The sequence below is a fragment of the Gigantopelta aegis genome, chromosome 11 (genome assembly GCF_016097555.1).
Source record: "Gigantopelta aegis isolate Gae_Host chromosome 11, Gae_host_genome, whole genome shotgun sequence".
NCBI classification, from domain to species: domain Eukaryota; kingdom Metazoa; phylum Mollusca; class Gastropoda; order Neomphalida; family Peltospiridae; genus Gigantopelta; species Gigantopelta aegis.
This window is the reverse complement of record NC_054709.1, coordinates 20386391-20412312: the sequence shown is the minus strand read 5'-3', so window position 1 is coordinate 20412312 and position 25922 is coordinate 20386391. Positions and strand designations below refer to the sequence as shown.

At 40.8% G+C, this 25922-nt stretch overlaps 1 protein-coding gene across 1 annotated transcript in view; it reads left to right on the top strand.

Moving 5' to 3' along the window:
• The window catches only part of LOC121385078 (contactin-2-like), a 70445-nt gene that overhangs the window by 10103 nt on the left and 34420 nt on the right, over positions 1-25922 (top strand). Inside the window, exons 3-14 of the mRNA XM_041515615.1 lie at positions 1541-1635; positions 3577-3662; positions 4313-4461; positions 5220-5333; positions 8389-8730; positions 15281-15376; positions 16893-17132; positions 17725-17830; positions 18832-19013; positions 19706-19978; positions 20524-20817; positions 21548-21711. Coding sequence (XP_041371549.1) covers positions 1541-1635; positions 3577-3662; positions 4313-4461; positions 5220-5333; positions 8389-8730; positions 15281-15376; positions 16893-17132; positions 17725-17830; positions 18832-19013; positions 19706-19978; positions 20524-20817; positions 21548-21711 — 2141 coding nt within the window. The remainder of the gene's footprint in view (positions 1-1540; positions 1636-3576; positions 3663-4312; positions 4462-5219; positions 5334-8388; positions 8731-15280; positions 15377-16892; positions 17133-17724; positions 17831-18831; positions 19014-19705; positions 19979-20523; positions 20818-21547; positions 21712-25922) is intronic.

Here is a 25922-nt window from a genome sequence, read left to right as displayed (position 1 = left end):
ACCATCGCCTTTCGTTTTCCAACGAGTACCAGTCGGGCCTGGGTCTCTACAGCGCCACTCTTCCTGGGTGGGGGTGGCATCGCTGGAATCCCGGGGGTCGAAGTAGTTGGTGTTCGGGGTTCGAGTTGTTGGTGGCGACTCCATCTGGGCCTGGTTAGGGACCGTGTCCGCCACTGGCGAGTCGACGACTGTATCCTGCAAAGCTGGATCAGCTGGCCTCGCTGGTATTGACTTGGGCTTGGGGGGTTCAACGGGAAAAGTCGCCGCCGGTAGTTGAGCTACCGGTTTTGACCTCCCCCGGTCCGCCCCTGGCGCGTCCGTCTTCCTCCTCCTTCTCCTCCTAGTTGGTTTCTTTACCGGGTCGCCGTACACCAAAGTCACGGTTGCCCGTGACCCGGTGTACGCGACGCGGTACTCCAATAGCACTCCATATGTTGTTATGAGTCCCCCCAGGGGGGGGGGGGGGGGGGTAACTCCAGAGAGCATGAACATACGTCCTGCTTCATCGTAACAAGAATTAGGAATGAGAGTAGCCCATGAAGTGGAGACAGCTGGTTTCCTCTTTATATATCTGTGTGGTCTTTAACCATATGTTTGACGCCATATAACCGTAAATAAAATGTGTTGAGTGCATCGTTAAGTAAAACATTTCCTTCCTTCCTTCCAACTCAAGGAATGGTTGTCCTAAATGAAATAACTGTACGTCTCTATTTTTCAAAAGAGGGTGTATTTAACTGAATATATATGGTAGAGCGATCGTCTGAGTTGCATTGCTAATGTTTGTTTGTTTTATTTAACAACATCACTAGAGCACATTAAATTATTAATCATCGGCTATTGCCGCTATTGGTAACCCGACATACAGTCCTACCGAGGAAATCCGCTACATTTGTACATTAGGTCAGGTCAAGTCATCGGGTTTTACGTGTACATTTAGAGCAAGCTGTTGTAGCGCACGTCTGTCATGGGCACAGGTGCAGGCCTTGGTCGGCTCCTCTGTCCAGGACAGGAAACGTATCAAGGGATATTTTATGTGCACCATCCTACAGAAAGGATAGGACATACCACGGCTTTTGATATACCAGTCGTGGTGCACTGGCTGGAACAAGAAATAGTCCAATGGCCACACCGACGGGGATCGATCCCAAACCGACCGTGCATTAGGCGAACGTTTTACCACTGGGCTATGTCCCGCCTCCTAATGCTAATGATGTCGACAAATAGTCCACCCAATAGCCCAACCTTCACACCATCTCGATGGACAACAAGCTAATAGTCCACCCAATAGCCCAACCTTCACACCATCACGATGGACAACAAGCTAATAGTCCACCCAATAGCCCAATCTTCACACCATCACGATGGACAACAAGCTAATAGTCCACCCAATAGCCCAACCTTCACACCATCTCGATGGACAACAAGCTAATAGTCCACCCAATAGCCCAACCTTCACACCATCACGATGGACAACAAGCTAATAATCCACACACCATCACGATGCATAACAAGCTAAAATTCCTTCTGGTGTGTTTTACAGACTGCCCGCCTGACTGGGATGAGTTCCGTTCCAACTGTTACCACTTCGTCTTCTACCCCACACAGGATGCCACGGCCGCTAGTGTCAACTGCCAGGTATGTCGTGATGGGCAGTCCATGGGGCGAGTGTGGGGGAGGGGTGCGAATAGAAAGGAATGTCTGTAGACACATCAACTTGCTGTTTTATTTGAAACGATATTTAAATTGAGAGTGGGCCATTCGATATTTGATTGTCGACTATTCCGAGCCAGTAGAAACAATATTTAAATTGAGGGTGGGCCATTCGATATTTGATTGTCGACTATTCCGAGCCAGTAGAAACAATATTTAAATTGAGAGTGGGCCATTCGATATTTGATTGTCGACTATTCCGAGCCAGTAGAAACAATATTTAAATTGAGGGTGGGCCACTCGATATTTGATTTTCGACTATTCCGAGCCAGTAGAAACAATATTTAATTGAAGGTGGGCCACTCGATATATATACATGTACCATAGATGTTTTTGTTGGTATCTATATTAGAACTTGACAGTTACTCGTGTTTTGCATAAAACAATGTATCTTAAATGTAATTATATTTGGATAGTTTTAATGTTTATAGTATTGAGATTGTTTTTTAATTGTTGGTTGACTTGTTGTCTGTACTGAAGAGTCATTGATATTGTACAACATAAATAATATAAATGTCTATATGCGTTTCTATTATTGTCTGAATTAAAACTTGCCAATTGTTAGTGTATAGTGTGAAGCAATGTCTATATACGTTTCTATTATTGTCTATATTAAAACTTAAAAATTGTTAGTGTATAGTGTATAGTGTGAAGCAATACGTTTCAATTATTGTCTATATTAAAACTTGCCCATTGTTAGTGTGTAGTGTGAAGCAATGTCTATATACGTTTCTATTATTGTCTATATTAAAACTTCACAATTGTTAGTGTATAGTGTGAAGCAATGTCTATATACGTTTCTATTATTGTCTATATTAAAACTCGCCAATTGTTAGTGTATAGCGTGAATCAATGTCTATACCCGTTTCTATTATTGTCTGTATCAAAACTCGACAAATATTAGTGTGTAGTGTGAAGCAATGTCTATATACGTTTCTATTATTGTCTATATTAAAACTCGCCAATTGTTAGTGTATAGCGTGAATCAATGTCTATACCCGTTTCTATTATTGTCTGTATCAAAACTCGACAAATATTAGTGTGTAGTGTGAAGCAATGTCTATATACGTTTCTATTATTGTCTGTATTAAAACTCGACAAATATTAGTGTGTAGTGTGAAGCAATGTCTATATACGTTTCTATTACTGTCTGTATCAAAACTCGACAAATATTAGTGTATAGTGTGAAGCAATGTCTATATACGTTTCTATTATTGTCTGTATTAAAACTTGACAATTGTTAGTGTATAGCATGAAGCAATGTCTATATACGTTTCTATTATTGTCTGTATTAAAACTCGACAATTGTTAGTGTATAGTGTGACGCAATGTCTATATACGTGTCTATTATTGTCTGTATTAAAACTCGACAATTGTTAGTGTATAGCATGAAGCAATGTCTGTATACGTTTCTATTATTATCTATATTAAAACTTGACAGTTGTTAGTGTATAGTGTGAAGCAATGTCTATATACGTCTGTATTAAAACTTAACAATTGTTAGTGTATAGTGTGACGCAATGTCTATATACGTTTCTATTATTGTCTGTATTAAACTTGACAGTTGTTAGTGTATAGTGTGAAGCAATGTCTATATACGTTTTTATTATTATCTATATTAAAACTTAACAATTGTTAGTGTATAGTGTGACGCAATGTCTATATACGTTTCTATTATTGTCTGTATTAAAACTCGAGAAATACCAGTGTATATTGTATATTTCCTTCCATTGTTTTCTGTATTAAAATTTGACCATAGCTAGTGTATAGCGTAAATCAATTTCCAGGTACGTTTTTATTATTGTCTGTGTTAAACGTCGACAGTTGATAGTGTACAGTGTAATTTATTAATTGTCGATATTACAGCTCGACGGAGCTAGTCTACTGAGTATACACAGTGGGGAAGAACATCAGTTCATTGCGAACTGGTTGGACAGACACGATATTAATAGGTAAGCCAGTTGATCCAAACAACATAATGGACTTGTACAAAACAAAATAGAATTTGATATTATTGAAACTGTTTATACAACTGTATTGATATTCGCCCTGTCTGTTTAGTAAGGTTCTCTGCTGTTGTATAATTATACAGAGAAACTACGAAGATAACCTACTAGTGTACATCTTATACAGACTGGTAGACAACATTGTCAGACATCACATCACACCACCACACACTATCACATCACAAACACACGTCACTCCACTCCACACCACACCACACTACACCACACACACACACGCTATCACATCACACATACGCGCCACTCCACTCCACGCAACACCACACCACACCACACTATTACATCACACACACACGCCACTCCACTCCACACCACACTACACCATACCACACACATCTATATTAGTGTCACTTTGTGAGATAAATGTTAGCATTCTCTATATAGCACATTCTTTATACCTTACTGTCCAGCTAAATCAATCCAGTACAAACTAATGCACTAACCATGAAACAAAAACAATCAATTGACTGCTTATTAAATCTTTTACCAAAAATGGATAACACTATTAGCAATCTTTAGTTTTGACGCACATTGAGAATGATTAACCAATTAAATGTTTAATAATGTCTCTATGGTAGAGCCAGCACGTGGCTTACAAGTGGCGTTGGTAACGGTTCCACCCTCAGATGGCAAGGAGATGGGCACGTTGGATATTTGGGCCTCCAGCCTTGGGCAGACGACTGTGCAGCTTTCGACGTTGATGACGTCATCGTCTATAAATACTCACGTACGTTTTGCAAAGGTTTTAAACAGCTAGCGTTATTTTAAAATGAACGCAGTTTGTTGATTTATTTGTTTGTTTTGTCGTTGTTGGGTTTGTTTGAGGATTCTGTTGTTGTTGGGTTTGTTTCTTTAGGGTTGTGTGTGTATATGTGTGGGAGTTCGGGGTTTGTTTGGGGTTGTGTGTGTTTTTTTGTGTTTTTGTTGTTGTTGTTTGTTTGTTTTTTTTGTTTGTGTTTTTTTTTGGGGGGGTTGTTAGGGTTTTTTGGGGGTATGTTGGGGGTTGTTGGGCTTTTGTTGTTGTTTTGTGGATCTATTATAGGGTTTTTTGTTGTGGTGGTGGTGGTGGTGGTGGTGGTGGTGGTGGTGGTGTTTTGTTGTTGTTGTTTGTTTTTGTGTGTGGGTTTTTTTTTTGGGGGGGTAGTTGTTGTTGGGAGGTGGGATTGTGTGTGGCTTTTTGTGTTTTAATTTTAGGATTTTAAATTTTTAATTCATTTATGGCTACGTAGCTTTAATTAAATTACATTATATTGGGAAAAAAAACACTTACAAAAAAACAGTGGAATATGCATCTAGTTCAATACAGTATTTTTTGGGACAAACTAATGTATATATTTTCAGTACATATTTTGTTGAATAATTTTTATAAATCAACTGCCACAGACCACTGTGTTTATATAGATTGTGATTGTAGCACCTATGCAAATGACAACCATTCAAACTAATATTACACTGAACATATATGTTTTCTTCATTATTTTCTAGTTCGAGACAATTCCTATCTCTGGAGCAGATCTCCCAAAACCGTCTCTCTGTCATACATCTGTGAAATCCCCAAAGTGGAAGCGTTCAGAATCGGGCGGCCTGCAAGAGATTACAGTGAGTCGAGAGGGTTTAGTTTATTTTTATTGAAGACATATTGCTGCATAAACAACAACAAAAAACGATCAAGTTTGCTTTGTTCAACGACACCTCTAGAGCACGTTGACTATTGAATGTCAAACATTTGGTAATTCTGACATTTTACTCATAAGAGGAAACCCACTACATTTATCATTAGCAGCAAGACATCTTTGATATGCACTTTCGCACAGACAGGACAGCACATATCACGGCCTTTTGACCAGTTGTGGTGCACTGGTTGGAAAGAGGAAAAACCCAGTCCGTTAAATTTGAAACAAGGGAGATACGATGAACTGTCCGTACCTTGTGAGCTACAGATGGGGCCAACAGAAACTACTCGATTGAAATATGTAAACTAAAATCACCAGACAGACGTCGCTGGTTTCTAGACTGTCCTTAAAGCTACACACAACTATTAATTACTTCATGCAGTTCAATACAATATCTATCAGACTATATTCTGTGAAAAATACAATACTATCGAGAGGGTCATGTGACTACTATTTTTAGGGAGTGCTCTCAACTGACAAGTACCGTGTATAAAATCAACAAAGGTCGAGCACGAAATGTTTCAGTTATCAGCCCTAATGCCTGAACACCGCCACGTGTTGCTGTTATACAAGTGGTACTATACCACTTGCACAGTTGTTATCAGTTAGTAGCCTACTACATATATAACAAGGGTCATGTGTCTACTAGTTTTAGGGAGTGCTCTCAACTGACAAGTACCGTGTATAAAATCAACATAGGTCGAGCACGAAATGTTTCAGTTATCAGCCCTAATGCCTGAACACCGCCACGTGTTGCAGTTATACAAGTGGCTCTATACCACTTGTAGTTATTATCAGTTAGTAATATATATATATATAACAAGTAACTTCAAACTAATAGTTTTTTTAAATACCACATAGGTCAGCCTATGTTTAATCAACAAATAAATATTTAAAAAGCAGGCCATTGCTCGTGCTTATAAAACTTTTAAAGTCCAGACTCAATCTCTAATGACGTCACACACATACAATTTATATGGAGCTGTCATGACATTAGTGTCTCAGACTATTAGAGTCTCGTGTCTAGACTCTAAAAGTTTTATAATCACGGGCCTAGATCACAATGTTGTAGCATTTTCTTTATGGGGAACTATTTCCTAAACTGGACTACGTTAAGCTGCTACAACAAGTAACGATACAAATGGTGGTGCGGTGGCTTAAACAGAAGGCAAACAAGCAGGCAGTCAGTGAGATACACGCTGGCAGTCAGTGAGATACACGCTGGCAGTCAGTGAGATACACGCAGGCAGTCAGTGAGATACACGCTGGCAGTCAGTGAGATACACGCTGGCAGTCAGTGAGATACAAGCAGGCAGTCAGTGAGATACAAGCAGTGAGATACACGCTGGCAGTCAGTGAGATACAAGCAGGCAGTCAGTGAGATACAAGCAGGCAGTCAGGGAGATACACGCTGGCAGTCAGTGAGATACACGCTGGCAGTCAGTGAGATACACGCTGGCAGTCAGTGAGATACAAGCAGGCAGTCAGTGAGATACAAGCAGGCAGTCAGTGAGATACACGCTGGCAGTCAATGAGATACAGGCAGTCAGTGAGATACACGCTGGCAGTCAGTGAGATACACGCTGGCAGTCAGTGAGATACACGCTGGCAGTCAGTGAGATACAAGCAGCAAGTCAGTGAGATACACGCTGGCAGTCAGTGAGATACACGCTGGCAGTCAGTGAGATACAAGCAGGCAGACAGTGAGATACACGCTGGCAGTCAGTGAGATACAAGCAGGCAGTCAGTGAGATACACGCTGGCAGTCAATCAGATACACGCTGGCAGTCAGTGAGATACAAGCAGGCAGTCAGTCAGATACAAGCAGGCAGTCAGTGAGATACACGCTGGCAGTCAGTAGGCAGTAAGTGAGATACACGCCGGCAGTCAGTGAGATACACGCTGGCAGTCAGTGAGATACAAGCAGGCAGTCAGTGAGATACACGCTGGCAGTCAGTGAGATACACGCTGGCAGTCAGTGAGATACAAGCAGGCAGTCAGTGAGATACACGCTGGCAGTCAGTGAGATACACGCTGGCAGTCAGTGAGATATAAGCAGGCAGTCAGTCAGATACAAGCAGGCAGTCAGTGAGATACACGCTGGCAGTCAGTGAGATACACGCTGGCAGTCAGTGAGATACACGCAGGCAGTCAGTGATATACACGCTGGCAAGTAAGGAAGGAAGGACATGTTTTATTTAACGAAGCACTCATTTCATTTACGATTATATCGCGTCGGACATATGGTTAAGGATCACACAGATATTAAAAAAGGAAACCCGCTGTCGCCACTTAATGGGATACTCTTTTCGATTAGCAGCAAGAGATCTTTTATATGCACCATCACATAGACAGGATAGCACATACCACGGCCTTTAATATACCAGTCGTGGTGCACTGGCTGGAGGCTAGTCAGGAGACAAGCATATATGTGGATAGAAAAACAGAGGTATTGACAGAGAGATTAAGGGATTAATCGATAGGGGTTGAATGGATCTGAACTCACCCTCTACTCACGACGGGACATTTTTTGTTCATTTGGTTTAAAGTGCATTAATCACTATCATATATCTTCCGTTTAAGTAGTTGCATATTCAGACCCCTGTAAAAAAAACTTCCTTCATCTGCGTCTACACATACAAACAGCGACATAGAAAAACAGACGTAGACAATTATTTACGCTAGGCTCAGACTGTCAACTGCAACGACGAAGTTGGCCAACTCGACGGTTGCGTTGTAATTTCCTCCAACTCCTGACTTATGACGGGTGCGCTCAGAATAACAACCAATGCGTTATATGACGAGAATCGAGTTGTAACAGCGCTCAGACTACCAACTGGACAGTCGTAAAAGTCGTGAGAGCAGATTGTTGGCCAATTTTGTACTAGCAGTTGGTAGTCTGATCCTAGCATTATGTGCTTAGGTACAGGAATCTTTGTTATCGATATTATTATTTTTTCTTATTCTGGGTTTTTGTTTAGGTTACGGAATTAACAGCGCTAATCCAGGACTACTAGACAGAGGTCCCAAATTCACAATAGTTCCTCAAAGCGTCATCATAACCGGTCGAATGAGCTCCACGTATCTCGAGTGCGCAGCTTCCGGATACCCACTTCCGGTATACAGGTGGTTTAAGCTGAATACTGACGGCTCCATTCCAGCGCACGCACTGACGTCACAGACCGACAGCCGTTACACCCTGACCAATGGGAGGCTGACAATCGTCAACATCAGCAGCAAGATAGACCCGGGGGACTACCAGTGTATTGCGCAGAATCCATCCGGGTCTATAATTAGCGACCCTGTCCACATAAGTCATGGGTGTAAGTGACTTTTTATTAACAAGTTACACGTACTAGTATATGGAAAAAAAAGAAGAAATGTTTTATTTAACGACGCACTCAACACATTTTATTTACGGTTATATGACGTCAGACATATGGTTAAGGACCACACAGATTTTGAAAGGAAACCCGCTGTCGCCACTATATGGGCTACTCTTCCGATTAGCAGCAAGGGAACCACGCATACATGATGGATACACATAACTAGAAACACACATACATGATGGAGACATAACTAGAAACAGACATACATGATGGAGACATAACTAGAGCCACACATACATGATGGATACACATAACTAGAAACACACATACATGATGGAGACACATAACTAGAAACACACATACATGATGGTGACATAACTCTAAACACACATACATGATGGAGACATATAATTAGAACCACACATACATGATGGATACACATAACTAGAAATACACATACATGATAGAGACACATAACTAGAACATCACATACATGATGGAGACACATAACTAGAAAGACACATACATGATGGAGAAACATAACTAGAAAGACACATACATGATGGAGACACATAACCAGAACCATACATACATGATGAAGACACATAACTAGAACCACACATACATGATGGAGACACATAACTAGACACATACAAACACGATGGAGACACATAACTAGAACCACACATACATGATGGAGACACATAACTAGAACCACACATACATGATAGAGACACATAACTAGAACCACACATACATGATGGAGACACATAACTAGAACCACACATACATGATGGAATGAATGAATGAATGTTTAACGACACCCCAGCACGAAAATTACATCGGCTATTGGGTGTCAAACTATGTGTAATGCAACCCAATGTGATGATCAACATCATGAATGAATGAATGAATGAATGAATGCATGTTTAACGACACCCCAACACAAAAAATACATCGGCTATTGGGTGACAAATTATGGTAAATGTAAACCCAATGTGATGATCAACATCAATATAAAAATTCAACCGGTCAATAAAAACACAGTGTAAAGGACTGTGTAATGAATGAATGAATGAATGTTTAGCGACACCCCAGCACGAAAAATACATCGGCTATTTGGGTGTCAAACTATGGTAATGCAAATAAATAAAGTGATGATCAACATCAGTATAAAAATTCAAGACTTAAACAAAAACAGTGTAAAGAACTGTGCAAAAACACAAATATCACAGAATTTTCCGGATACTGAATTTTACTCAAAACTTCAGTTTTGTGCTGTATTGGCCATTCTCAAAGAAAATGTTACACCCCTGCACCACGGTGAGGTTACAGCACACGCAGGGCCACATACACGATGGATACACATAACTAGAACCACACATACATGATGGATACACATAACTAGAACCACACATACATGATAGAGACACATAACTAGATCCACACATACATGATGGATACACATAACTAGAACCACACATACATGATGGAGACACATAATTAGAAAGACACATACATGATGGATACACATAACTAGAACCACACATACATGATGGATACACATAACTAGAACCACACATACATGATGGAGACACATAACCAGAACCACACATACATGATGGAGACACATAACTAGAACCACACATACATGATGGAGACACATAACTAGAAACATACAAACATGATGGAGACACATAACTAGAACCACACATACATTATGGAGACACATAACTAGAACCACACATACATGATGGAGACACATAACTAGAACCACACATACATGATGAAGACACATAACTAGAACCACACATACATGATGGAGACACATAACTAGAAACATACAAACATGATGGAGACACATAACTAGATCCACACATACATGATGGAGACACATAACTAGAACCACACATACATGATGGAGACACATAACTAGAACCACACATACATGATGAAGACACATAACTAGAACCACATATACATGATGAAGACACATAACTAGAACCACACATACAGGATGGAGACACATAACCAGAACCACACATACATGATGGATACACATAACTAGAACCACACATACATGATGGATACACATAACTAGAACCACACATACATGATGGATACACATAACTAGAACCACACATACATGATGGATACACATAACTAGAACCACACATACATGATGAAGACACATAACTAGAACCACACATACATGATGGAGACACATAACCAGAACCACACATACATGATGGAGACACATAACTAGAACCACACATACATGATGGATACACATAACTAGAACCAAACATACATGATGGATACACATAACTAGAACCACACATACATGATGAAGACACATAACTAGAACCACACATACATGATGGATACACATAACTAGAACCAAACATACATGATGAAGACACATAACTAGAACCACACATACATGATGGATACACATAACTAGAACCACACATACATGATGGATACACATAACTAGAACCAAACATACATGATGGATACACATAACTAGAACCAAACATACATGATGAAGACACATAACTAGAACCACACATACATGATGAAGACACATAACTAGATCCACACATACATGACGAAGACACATAACTAGAACCACACATACATGATGGATACACATAACTAGAACCAAACATACATGATGAAGACACATAACTAGAACCACACATACATGATGGATACACATAACTAGAACCACACATACATGATGGAGACACATAACTAGAACCACACATACATGATGGAGACACATAACTAGAACCACACATACATGATGAAGACACATAACTAGAACCACACATACATGATGAAGACACATAACTAGAACCACACATACATGATGAAGACACATAACTAGAACCACACATACATGATGGATACACATAACTAGAACCAAACATACATGATGAAGACACATAACTAGAACCACACATACATGATGAAGACACATAACTAGAACCACACATACATGATGAAGACACATAACTAGAACCACACATACATGATGGATACACATAACTAGAACCAAACATACATGATGGATACACATAACTAGAACCACACATACATGATGAAGACACATAACTAGAACCACACATACATGATGGAGACACATAACTAGAACCACACATACATGATGGATACACATAACTAGAACCACACATACATGATGGATACACATAACTAGAACCAAACATACATGATGGAGACACATAACTAGAACCACACATACATGATGAAGACACATAACTAGAAACATACAAACATGATGGATACACATAACTAGAACCACACATACATGATGGATACACATAACTAGAACCACACATACATGATGGAGACACATAACTAGAACCACACATACATGATGAAGACACATAACTAGAACCACACAAACATGATGAAGACACATAACTAGAACCACACATACATGATGGAGACACATAACTAGAACCACACATACATGATGGAGACACATAACTAGAACCACACATACATGATGAAGACACATAACTAGAACCACACATACATGATGAAGACACATAACTAGAACCAAACATACATGATGGATACACATAACTAGAACCAAACATACATGATGGATACACATAACTAGAACCAAACATACATGATGGATACACATAACTAGAACCACACATACATGATGAAGACACATAACTAGAACCACACATACATGATGGAGACACATAATTAGAACCACACATACATGATGGATACACATAACTAGAACCACACATACATGATGGATACACATAACTAGAACCAAACATACATGATGGAGACACATAACTAGAACCACACATACATGATGAAGACACATAACTAGAAACATACAAACATGATGGATACACATAACTAGAACCACACATACATGATGGATACACATAACTAGAACCACACATACATGATGGAGACACATAACTAGAACCACACATACATGATGAAGACACATAACTAGAACCACACAAACATGATGAAGACACATAACTAGAACCACACATACATGATGGAGACACATAACTAGAACCACACATACATGATGAAGACACATAACTAGAACCACACATACATGATGGATACACATAACTAGAACCAAACATACATGATGGATACACATAACTAGAACCACACATACATGATGAAGACACATAACTAGAACCACACATACATGATGGATACACATAACTAGAACCACACATACATGATGGAGACACATAACCAGAACCACACATACATGATGAAGACACATAACTAGAACCACGCATACATGATGGAGACACATAACTAGAACCACACATACATGATGGATACACATAACTAGAACCACACATACATGATGGAGACACAACTAGAACCACACATACATGATGGATACACATAACTAGAACCACACATACATGATGGAGACACATAACTAGAACCACACATACATGATGGAGACACATAACCAGAACCACACATGATACACATAACTAGAACCACACATACATGATGAAGACACATAACTAGAACCACACATACATGATGGATACACATAACTAGAACCAAACATACATGATGGATACACATAACTAGAACCACACATACATGATGGATACACATAACTAGAACCACACATACATGATGGATACACATAACTAGAACCAAACATACATGATGAAGACACATAACTAGAAAGACACATACATGATGGATACACATAACTAGAACCACACATACATGATGGATACACATAACTAGAACCACACATACATGATGGATACACATAACTAGAACCACACATACATGATGGAGACACATAACTAGAACCACACATACATGATGGAGACACAACTAGAACCACACATACATGATGGATACACATAACTAGAACTACACATACATGATGGAGACACATAACTAGAACCACACATACATGATGGAGACACATAACTAGAACCACACATACATGATGGATACACATAACTAGAACCACACATACATGATGGAGACACATAACCAGAACCACACATACATGATGGAGACACATAACTAGAACCACACATACATGATGGAGACACATAACTTAACACATTCGGGTCTATAATTAGTGGCTTGTCCACGTAAGTCATGAGTGTAGCGTGTAAGTAACCTTTTGTTATCAGGTTACGCATACTATCATATATACATGATGGAGACACATAACTAGAAACATTCGAGTCTATAATGAGTGACCATGTTCCCATAAGTCATGGATGTAAGCTAGTGACTATTTGTTAAAAGGTTACACAGACCATCATATATACATGTATGACTATTCACATTCGGGTCTATATAATTAGCTACTCTGTCCACATAAGCCATGGGTGCAAGACGTTTAGACACACATATATGGCTCTTCAGACAGTGACTCAGTCTAGACCGGTAGTTACGTTGTTTTGCTATTTTATCTTACGTTGGGTTGGGTGGGTTGTGCTCGGTTCTGTTCTGTTCTGTTAATCAATTTTATTCTGGCTTGTCTTGTCTTGTTTTGTTTTATCTTGTATTGTCTTATGCCACGCTGTGCTTTAAGCTACACTATGTTATCCTGTGGTGTGCTTTGCTATGATGCTATGCTATGCTATGTTTTGTTTTGCTGTGATGCTAGGCTAGGATAGGCTAGGCTACGTTTATATGTTTATGTTAAGCTATGTTTACGTTATTTGATATGTATCTATGTTTATGTTGACTCATTGGGCTATTTCTCGTTCCAGCCAGTACTCCACAACTGGTGTAACAAAGGCCGCGGTATATACTAGCCTGTCTGTGGGATGGTGCATATAAAAGATCCCTTGCTGCTAATCGAAAGGTTTATCACATGACGACAGCGAGTTTCTTCTCTCAATATCTGTGGTCTTTAACAATATGTCTGACGCCATAAAATCGTAAGCAGGGGCGGATTATGGGGTTTTTTCCAGTTGCATGGACCCCCCCCCCCCCCGGCTAAAAAAACCCAACCCACCATGTAGATCTAAATTGATGTCCACACCCCCCCCCCCTTACCTAAAGCATAATCCGCCCCTGGTAAATAATATGTATTGAGTGCGTCGTCAAACAAATCATTCGATGCGCGGTCGGTTTAGGATCGATCCCCGACGTTGGCCCCATTGGGCTATTTCTCGTTCCAGCCAGTGCACCACGACTGGTATAACAAAGGCCGTGGTATGTACTATCCTGTCTGTGGGATGGTGCATATAATCGAAAAGACTAGCTCATGAAATGGCGACAGCGGGTTTCCTCTCTCTCTCTCTCTCTCTCTCTCTCTCTCTCTCTCTCTCTCTCTCTCTCTCTCTCTCTCTCTCTCTCTCTCTCTCTCTATATATATATATATATATATATATATATATATCTGTGTGGTCCTTAACCATATGTCTGACACCATATAACCGTAAATAAAATGTGTTGAGTGTGTCGTTAAATAAAACGTTTCCTTCCTTCATTCCTATGTTTATGTTGAGTTTCTTTTCAGATCTGAATGAGTTTTCAAACGATCCTCGAGGTCACGTGACAGCACCACTGTATCAAGGGACGGTGATAAACTGTAATCCACCCGTGTATAATCCAGGTTAGTTCATTCATTGTCTAATAATAGGGTTAATGTGGCGGTTATCAGAATACGTGACGTTCTGCACAAATTAAAGCTTCAGTTACCTCAGTAATCATTTGTCTGTTTCTACTGCAAACTACAAATAGAGCTACTGTTTTAATATACAAATGTCATCAATCAGTAACATAAAAGGGGTAAAACATGACATTTTATGTAGATTATATGTAGATTATATGGAGATTACATATGTTAATGTACAAACATATTTTCCAAGGCAGTTTATAGAGGAAGGGACGGAGTTCGAAAGTAGCTTAAATATAATAAAGTTAAAGTTTGTTTTGTTTAACGACACCACTAGAGCACATTTATTAATTAATCATCGGCTATTGGATGTCAAACATTTGGTATGTGCGACCCTTAGTCATCAGAAGAAACCCGCTACATTTTTCTTAAAGTTAATGCAGCAAGTGATCTTTTATATGCACTTTCCCACAGACAGAAAAGCACATACCACGGCCTTTGACTAGTTGTAGTGCACTGGTTGGAACAAGAAAACCCCAATTAGTTGATTTGGTCCATCGAGGTGGTTCATTCCTGCGACGCAAGCACCTCAGGCGAACACTCAACAGACTGAGCTAACTCCCGCCTCATAAAGTAGAATCAGGTAGATGTTTTGTTGTAAATTATTTAATTTTTCATACTCGCCACAATATATATCCACCAACAAACATTCCTGCACACATTGGTCATGCCTAGGTGGCATAGGGGCCTAGGCTGCATAGGGGCCTAGGTGGCATAGGGGCCTAGGTTGCATAGGGGCCTAGGTGGCATAGGGGCATAGGTGGCATAGGGGCCTAGGTGGTATGGGGCCTAGGTGACATAGGGGCCTAGGTGGTATAGGGGCCTAGGTGACATAGGGACCCAATGCACCACAACTGGACAAAGGCCGTGGTATGTGTTTTCCTGTCTGTGGGAAAGTGCATATAATAGATCCCTTGCTGCATTAGGACAAATGTTACGGGTTTTCTCCGATGAATACGTTTATTACCATATGAATTAACATATGTCTGACATCAAACAGCAAAATTATGATTAATTAATCTGTCTTTCGTTCTTTCTTTCACTTATTTTTGTGCTTATATCCAATTAAGGTTCAAGCACGCTGTCTTGGGCACATATCTCACTATCTGGGTTGTAAGTGGTTGGTGAGAGAGGAGAGGGTGTAGTGGTCTTACACCTACCCAGTTAGTGGTTAAAACTCCCTATGGGTGGGAGCCGGTACCGGGCTGCGAACCCTGTACGTACCAGCCTTAGGTCCGATGGCGCAGCCACGACACCACGCCGGTCAATATGCTCTAGCGGTGTCGTTAAAGAAAACAAACTTTTATTCTTTTTTAAAAAAAGGAAAATTCGCTTTAATCAGGGTGCCTCAAACTCTGCCCCCCCCCCCCCCCCCCACATCTTCCTCTTTATGCACACGCCCCTGCACCAGTAACTCCAAAACGGTTGGAACTTGTTGTATTGTTTATTACAGCCGTCACATACCAATGGTACAAAGGAAGCGCACGGCACTTCGTACGACCACAATTAAACGCGTACCAGTTTATCTCCAACAACGGAAAGCTGTACTTCTCGGAAACACAGCGACTCGACGCAGGCGTTTATTTCTGCGTGGTGACGCTGTCGGCGCCCTCTGGCGAGAACTGGCGCCTCGCAACCACACAGCCGACAAGCAGAACTAGCCTGGGCATTGAACTTAAACTTGGAGGAGAAGGTATTTTAACCTGACAAAGAGAGAGAGAGAGAGAGAGAGAGAGAGAGAGAGAGAGAGAGAGAGAGAGAGAGAGAGAGAGAGAGAGAGAGAGAGAGAGAGAGAGAGAGAGAGAGCTAAACAGAGACATATAGAGAGAAACGGAAAGAGGGGAAACAAGAGAGAGAGAGAAAGTGACAGACAGACAGAGCGAGACGGACAGACGGAGCGAGACAGAGACACACCTCACACATGGGCGTACATAGGATTTTGAAAAGGGGGGTTCCAATACATAGGATTTCGAAAAGGGGGGTTCCAAAATAGATTGCAGAGATATTGGGCATATATTTCTATGTTGAGTAAATATAATAATTTCATTTATCAATGTCAGATATATTAAATTATTTTAAAAAAAGCGATTTCGGTGGGGGGGGGGGGGGGGGGGGTCAGGGGTTTTGGGGGGTTGGGGGTGGGTTCGGTCGAGCCATCAATTATACGTCCAATGGCAACTCAGGGGTTTTGGGGGGTTGGGGGTTAAGACAGTAATGTGTTGAGAAATGTTCATTTTGTGTTACTTATATTCTTTAGTGTTTTGTGTGTTGTTGTTCACTTTCAGCGGCCACTGACTTCGGACCAACTATCCACGATGACTTTCCCGCCGTCTTTCCCAATCCGTCCTTGAGGGGTCAAACTCTACGATTGGAATGTCTGGCGTATGGAAGGTGAGACGATCTGAGAGAAATACTTTGTTTTATAGTAGACCATGTGGGATCGAAAATCTATAATGTAAGAGTGGTTATTAGACACAAAATTTTAATCGTAAAGATGGTATATCAATTGAATATTTATTTTATTTTATCAATTGAATTGTATTATTGTCCTTCTAAGCAGTCGTTCCAGCCAATGCACCATGACTGGTATATCAAATGCCGTGGTATGTGCTATCATATCTGTGGGATGGTGCATGTAAAAGATCCCTTGATACTAATGGAAAAATGTAGTGGAATTCCTGTCTAGGACAATATATCAACATTACCAACTGTTTGACATCCAATAGCTGATGATTAATAAAATAATGTGGTCTAGTGGTGTCGTTAAACAAAGCAAACTAACAGACTATAGCAGTTTTCTTTCACATAAGTGACAGCACATTGCACACTTTTAATATGTCAGTGATAAGGGTCTGGTTGTGACGGAAAAGAACCCTATCAGTAAGAGTGGGAGATATTTTGAGTGGATCGATTCTACGGTCCAAGCACCCGGGGCGAGGCTCTACCATCTGGGCTAGATCCCGACACACTACCAGCCTTAACCACAGCTATGATGTATGGCTTTTCACTGACCAATCAGATGTCATCTATACAATGTTTAACAAACACCACTAGAGCCCATTGATTTATTAATCATCGGTTATTGGATGTCAAACATTTGATTATAGTCGCAGAGAAAACCCGGTACATTTTTACATGAGTAGCAAGGGATTTTGTTTGCACCATCCCACAGACAGAATAGTACATACCACGGCCTTTGATATATCAGTCATGGTGCACTGGTTGGAACGAGAAATAGTTCAATAAGCCCACCGACGGGGATCGATCCCAGATTGACCGCGCAACAAGCGAACGCTTTACCACTGGGCTGCGTCTCGCCCTTGTCATCTATATATATTACCAGTAATACAGTAACATAAAATGAATACCAATTCTATCTTTTACTATTTTAGATCGAAAATGTACTACTCGTGGTCACGTGCCGGAGGTCTTCCAGCAAACTCTATCCAGACTGACCACAACAGAGTTCTGACAATAGAGAACGCACAGCTACAAGACTCTGGGTCCTACACGTGCATTGTTAAGAGATCAGGCGCGGCCCTGGCTATGAAATCACTGTCCGTGTCAGTGCAAGGTGAGACGTGTGTTTTTAAAAGATATGGGTTTTTTAATATTCAAACGACACGGTCAGATTCACACATGAACTTAGTATTTTGTGGGGTTTTTGTTTGTCCTTGGTTTCATAGGAGACATGAGAAGATTATGGGGAATCCGTAGATATACGAACAGGTGTCTGTATTCGTGTCAGGTTCTTTTTTAACTGTTCAAAGGACACTGTTATTTCTACACATTAATTTAATTGCTGTATGGCCTTAGTTTCACGGAGGTGAGGTTGAGGATACATTAGAAGATATTGGACATCCGTGGATATAAGAATCTGTTTGTGCAAGTTGGACGTCCATTTCTAAAACACATTTTTTAATACTAATTCAAAAGGAAACTATGAATTAGAAACATTAATTTCTTGTTTGTGACCTTAATTTTAGGCAAGGATTAAAATTGGGAGCTGGGGTTTTCTTTAATTCGCTTTTGGGTTTGGCATTTGGTTGCAATTTTTGTTTTTGTTCTTGTTTTGTTGTTTGTTTTTTATTTTTATTTTAGTCTTTTGGTGTTTGGTTTGTGGGTCACAGTAATACATTGATTTTCAAAACAGAATCATTGATTTCGGTATTAACGTTTTTGTTGGATTTTTAATATTTTATTTTAACTTTTTATTCTTCTACATTTATCTGGTTTCAATTTGCTTTGTTTTTTGTTTGTTTTTAGCTGCCCCATATTTCGTGATGCCTCTACAAAACCAGTTCATTGATATCGGATCTAACCTAGTTTGGCGTTGCCAGGCAACCGCTGTGCCATCTCCCGTGTACACATGGCATAAAAATAGTCGCCCTATACTTCCGGTTCAGGGTATAGTGGAGGTCAAGGGGAACGTCCTGAGAATATCTAAAGCGAGTCGTTTTGAACACAGTGGCATGTACCAGTGTTCTGCGTCCAACATCCACGGGATGTCCTTCAGCTCAGCCGAGCTCCGAGTTCTGTGTAAGTATTGTACTGACGTCATATTATTAGTGTTATCACTCATATTGGTGTAATGTATCTGTCCCAAACCCAACCACTGGCCTTGAGTACACTGAAATCAGGCTATGGTCTGGTCTGGTCTGGTGTCTGGTCTAAGGGTTTAACATTCAGAACAAGCTGTTGAGGCGCACGCCTGTCATAGCCAAAGGTGTCTACCCATGTCGGTTTCTCCGTCCAGGACAGGAAATGGTTTGGATGGGTGTAAGAGAGCACTAGCAGCCCGACTGGGGTCGGTAGCGGGCGAGGGCACTGGTGCTATTGAATTTTGAATGTCCCGTATGATTAAGTCCAAAATATAAAAGATTTTAGTTTTCAAGAGGTAATTTGGCGCATAATTTGGAACGGTTCATCGAAAAGACATGGAGCTATTTGAGTGATTTTGACTTAGTTTGCCGAATTGTAGCTCATACTGGAACCTTGCCTATTGGGGGCCGTCGTGATTGGTCTCCCGAAGTTGCAGCCTAATTTAGCTCTATTCGGCTATGGCTTTGTTCTGTTTTTTGTAGCTTTGAAACCATCGTTCTTGAAGAACCAGGTCAGAGACACTCTTGCCACTGAGGGTGGTAACGCCACCTTCTTCTGTCGACCGGAAGCCGCTCCTGTTCCGGAACTGACGTGGTCTAAAGATGGCAGCGAAATTCGATTGCGTCCAGGGGATGTGGGTCAAGGTCATCTTCAGTTTCTACGGAACGGCAACCTCCACATTTCGCCCGTGTCGCCAGGAGATGCCGGAGTCTACAGATGCACTGCTACAAACTCTGAAGGAACAGCTTTCAGTGAAGGCCACCTCTATATTTCAGGTAATCGGAATTTGATTTACAGTTATTTTACAGATCACAGATTAAAACAATGTGTTGTCGATAAACAAACTTTCCATTCCTTTCTTCTCTCACAATCGGATTAGAATTAAACAATGTGCTGGGGTGTCAATAAACAAACATTTCTATACTTTCTTCTCTCAAAATTATATTAACATTAAACAATGTGCTGGGGTGTCGATAAACAAACATTCCTTTCCTTTCTTCTCTCACAATTGTGTTAGAAATGCGTGATTAAACAAAGTCCTGGAGGTCGATAAACAAACGTTCCTTTCTTCTCTCACAATTGTGTTAGAAATGCGTGATTAAACAAAGTCCTGGAGGTCGATAAACAAACGTTCCTTTCCTCTCACAACTGACTTAGAAATCATTGATCACACAACGTGATTCCTTTTCAGAATGAGGCGGGGAGTAGCCCAGTGATAAAGCGCTCGCTCGATGCGCGGTCGGTCTTGGATCGATCCCCGTCGGACTATTTCTGGCTCCAACCAGTGCCCCACAACTGGTATATCAAAAGCCTTGGTATGTGCTCTCCTGTCTGTGGGATAGTGCATATAAAAGATCTGCTAATAATGGAACAAACTGAAGCGGATTTCCTTTTTAAGACTATATGTCAGAATTACCAAATGTTTGAAATCCATTAGCCGATGATTAATAAATAAATATGCTCTAGCGGTGTCGTTAAACAAAACACACTTTTTTTCCTTTTCAGAGCAAACGACCCTGACGGTAGAACCCTCCGACACGACGGTGGTGGTGAATGAGACGTCGTTCCTGTTGTGCGAGGCGTCGTACGATTCCGACATCGACCTCGTGTACGTCTGGCGATTCAACAGCCACGTGATCAGTACGCAACACAACCCTCACTACGTACAGGTAAGGCCCGAAACGCACGAGCTGCACCTACTGTTGGGCATATCTTCATATCAGCCGGATATACTATTCTTTTCGACTGAACCGTCGAAATTGAGCGCACGGCCAAGAGAAGAAATTAAAATTTTTACCTTTGGTTTAATAACTTCAGGCAAACATTGCAAATTCCACACCACCAATTACCTGTTCGCATACTCCAGGCTCTCGTTATCACTGTCCGTACTTCCTTGCACTCGTCAGTGTGTGCGATTGTCTCTTTTTCTCTTCCCAAAAATCTTTTATGTCTCAGACGAAGGAGCTGGCAGTGGCCAGAACCTATGTCCAAGATAGATTGCGCTACAACAGCTTGTCATGAATGCGCACGTTACACCACTGGACCTTGATCTTGACCTTGACCTTGACCTTAACCGGAGCTGAGTCTGGCGAGTATGGTACCGGTTAAAATAAAAACGCACTGAATTGAATGTGACAGGATTCAGCGCGTCTGTGCTGGAGCGAACTACAGATCTGGCAGCTCACGACATAGAACATGCTCAAAATGTTTACAGACCCAGTTTCGGCGTGTTTTTGGGCCTATATTATGTGCGCACCCCTTTGAATTCTAATCACATTTCGACGTACATTCTTTGTCTTGTTTAACGATACCACTGGAGCACATTGAATTATTAATCATCGGCTATTGGATGTGAAGCATTTGGTAATTCTGGCATATAGCCTTAGAGAAGAAAGCCGCTACATTGTTTTCCATTAATAGCAAGGTATCTTTTATATGTATTATCCCACAGAGAGGGTATCACATATCACTGCTTTTGATTCACCAGTCGTGGTGTACTGGCTGGAATGAGAAATAGCCCATTGTGACGGTACATGCTCTTAATTTCTTTTCGCCTGTGGCGATATTAATTGTTTTATAAGGCCGTGTGCAGTTCCAAATGCACTTAGCCAGTTGGGCAATTTGTTACGTAATACCTTCGCGCGATCGTGCATTCCAATATGCACTTAGTCCAGCAGTGGAGGCCATGTGGCTAGTAGTTACGTAATATCTCCGGTAGTGCTGTTTATGGCCAGGGGATTGCTCGCGGTTGGCGACAGCCAGTCTGACGATCAGAGAAAAATATGCCGGCATGGTGGCTGTGGAAAATTCACATGATACGTGAGGTACCGCCTTGTACCCCCAGGCGATATTCGCTGTCTCTGAGAGTTTTGAATAAATAGCTAGGATTTTATAGATATCGAGGAGAACGATAGGAAGGCTCCAGGGGATCGCTGTCCATCCACTGAACGATCTATATTAGTTAAGACGGGACTTTGGTAAATATATATTTTCTGCTCTGTGTATAACCTTGATGTGATTGATGTGACTTTAAATATTTTAATACTGTATTATACCAATATTATTTAGACGGTGCTGCCGGTCATCTGACGCAGTAATCTGTAGGCTCACTGTCCTAAATAATTATAAAAAGCTTAACCAGTCATCCTAGAGGACCTGTAGGTTATTGTCTTTATTGTGATAGGTACCAGTATTAATTCTGTGTTACAAGGTTACTGAATGAGTAGTTAAGGGTTAATTAAAAATTAACCATTTAGGAATAGAGCTGTAATTTCTTTATTAATTAAGTTCCCCTGGAAGCGTTTCTCAATTATCACACGTGTGGGTGTTGTGTCACGGTGAAGTGATTAGCATATTGTGTAAACTAGACACCTAGAGATTAACTAATTAAGTGATCAGTTCTAGGTTGTTATTATTGTTATTAATTAACTACTGCGGCAGTACATTTGTCAGCGTAGGTTAATACAGATTCCAAAGTGTGTTTTGTTTTGTTGTGTTTTCTAGTGAACTAAACGTGCTATAATAATATATACTTTATATAAGATCTTATCTCTGATCATACCTAGACGAGCCACAGCGAGTATAACTGCTCGATGCAGAGAGATCTAATAGGTATACAGTTAGGAGAGATATTTGGATAATAAGTGCGTCATATCTAAACATGAATAAGAATTTGCTGGATAGGCCTACGCTCAGTGTAGTGGAGATTAAGCGAGCACGTAAGGCCGAGTTAGTTGAAATCACGGGTGAGCGAGAAATTGATTTAACATCAGCTAAAACCTTAGGAGATATAAGGACAATTATTATCCAGGAAGTTTTTGGTGATAGTCCTGTTATGGAAGACAGTGAGATTGTTCCAGAGATAAATAAGTTAAGTGTGGAACAACAATTAGCTTTTAAAAAGCTTGAGTACGAAAGAGAAGAACGTGCATTAGATAGAGAGAGAGAGAAGAGAGATATAGAGAGAGATAGAGATAGAGAGAGAGAAAAAGAAGATAGAGATAGAGAAAAAGAAGATAGAGAGAGGGATAGAGAGAGAGAAAGAGAAGAGAGGGATAGAGAGAAAGAAAATAGAGATAGAGAAGATAGAGAGAGGGATAGGGATAGAGAGAGAGAGAGAGAGAGAGAGAAGAGAGGGATAGAGAATTCCAGTTAGAAAAATTAAAAGTGGAACATGAGTTAAAGTTGAATACTGAAGAAGTTAGACGAGAGGCAGGAAATGGTTTTAACATGTCGGAGGCTTATAGATCAGTGCCTGTATTTGATGACCAGGAGGTAGATATGTTCTTTCAACTTATGGAACGGGCCGCTAAGCAGCTAAATTGGCCGCAGTCTAAGTGGACATTGTTAGCCGTGTCTAAGTTTAAGAGGAAGGCTAGTGTAGCTTATAATTCAATGAGTGATGAGCGAGCAAGTCAGTACGACCTAGTTAAGGCGGCAGTGTTGAGGGCGTATGAATTACGACCTGAGGATTATCGTTTACGGTATAGCGAGTTGAGAAAAACGCAGGGTCAGTCTTATAGTGAGTTTGTGGCTAAGAAGGCAAGGATGTTTGATAAATGGGGGGTGTCTCATCAGGTAGAGTCATATACCGAGTTACGGGAGTTGTTGATCTTACAGGACATTAAAAATGGATTACCAGTTAGCTTACGTATTCATTTAGAGGATCGTGATGTCAAAAAGATAGAGGAGGCAGGCATAGTGGCAGATGATTACGTGTTAATACACAAAGCTCAGGCAGTACAGGGTAGCTCTATACAACAGGGTGATAAGAAGAAATTTCAGCCAGGTTTTCCCCGGGAAAGTAACTATCGGGGAGAGTCGTCTAGTTGGTCAGCTAGTCAGGCAAGGAATGCACCTGGTGGGCAAAATAAGGATAAGCCTGCATTATCAGCCAATGCACGAACTTTTCGTCCACATTGCAGTTACTGTAAAAAGGATAACCATCTTGTCGGGGACTGTTTTAAAAGGAAACGCGATAATGCGCAAGTGGTCGGTTTAGTGAGGTCAGCTCCGTTAGCGAGAGAGTTAATGGTTAGTCCCATGGCAGAGAAAGTAAACCCGTATGTGTCCACTGGTATGGTTTGTGATGTGAAACAAGAATTGAGTCCTAAGGCAATATCAATCTATAGAGATACTGGATGTAGTCAGTCGCTTATCACGTCAGAGTGTTTAGCTGGTATAGAAAATTCGGATACAGGACGTAGTTTGGCTTTAACCTCAGTTACTGGAGAAAATATGGTTGTCCGGTTACATAACGTTTTCTTGTGTTCGAAGTTTGTGACGGGACCAGTCATTATGGGTGTTGTGAAGGACTTGCCTTTTGAAATCATAGGAGTTTTGTTGGGTAATGATTTGACTAGTCAATGTTGTCAGCCGCAATGTGACCAATTGTTAATTGAAGACAGCCCTTTACCCATAGAAGAGTGTGAGGTTGATGAGACTAGATATCCTGAGTGTGTAATGACTAGGGCTATGGCCAGTAGGTTAGCACGAGACCCAGAGGATATTTGTGATTTGTCTGATACGTGTGTAAGCCATGAAATTGGAGTGGATGAGGTTATCAGTAAAATGGTAGATAAGTCAACTGAGGAATTAAATGTGGTGGAACCTGTTGATCTCCCGCAGAGGGGAAATGAACCAGTTGTGTTTGATAAGGGGGACTTACCTTGTAATAGACAAGAGTTAATCCTAGAGCAGGGGGCTGATCCAAGTTTGTTGGCAGCTCGCACTACATTGTTAACTGAGGGTGAGATGGAGGATCAGATGTCAGGGTATTATATGGACATGGGAGTGTTAATGAATAAGAGTGTGGAAAAGGTTGTGCCTGATAGTGAGGAATGTGTGACAAGATGTAGAATTGTGGTGCCCTCTAAGTACC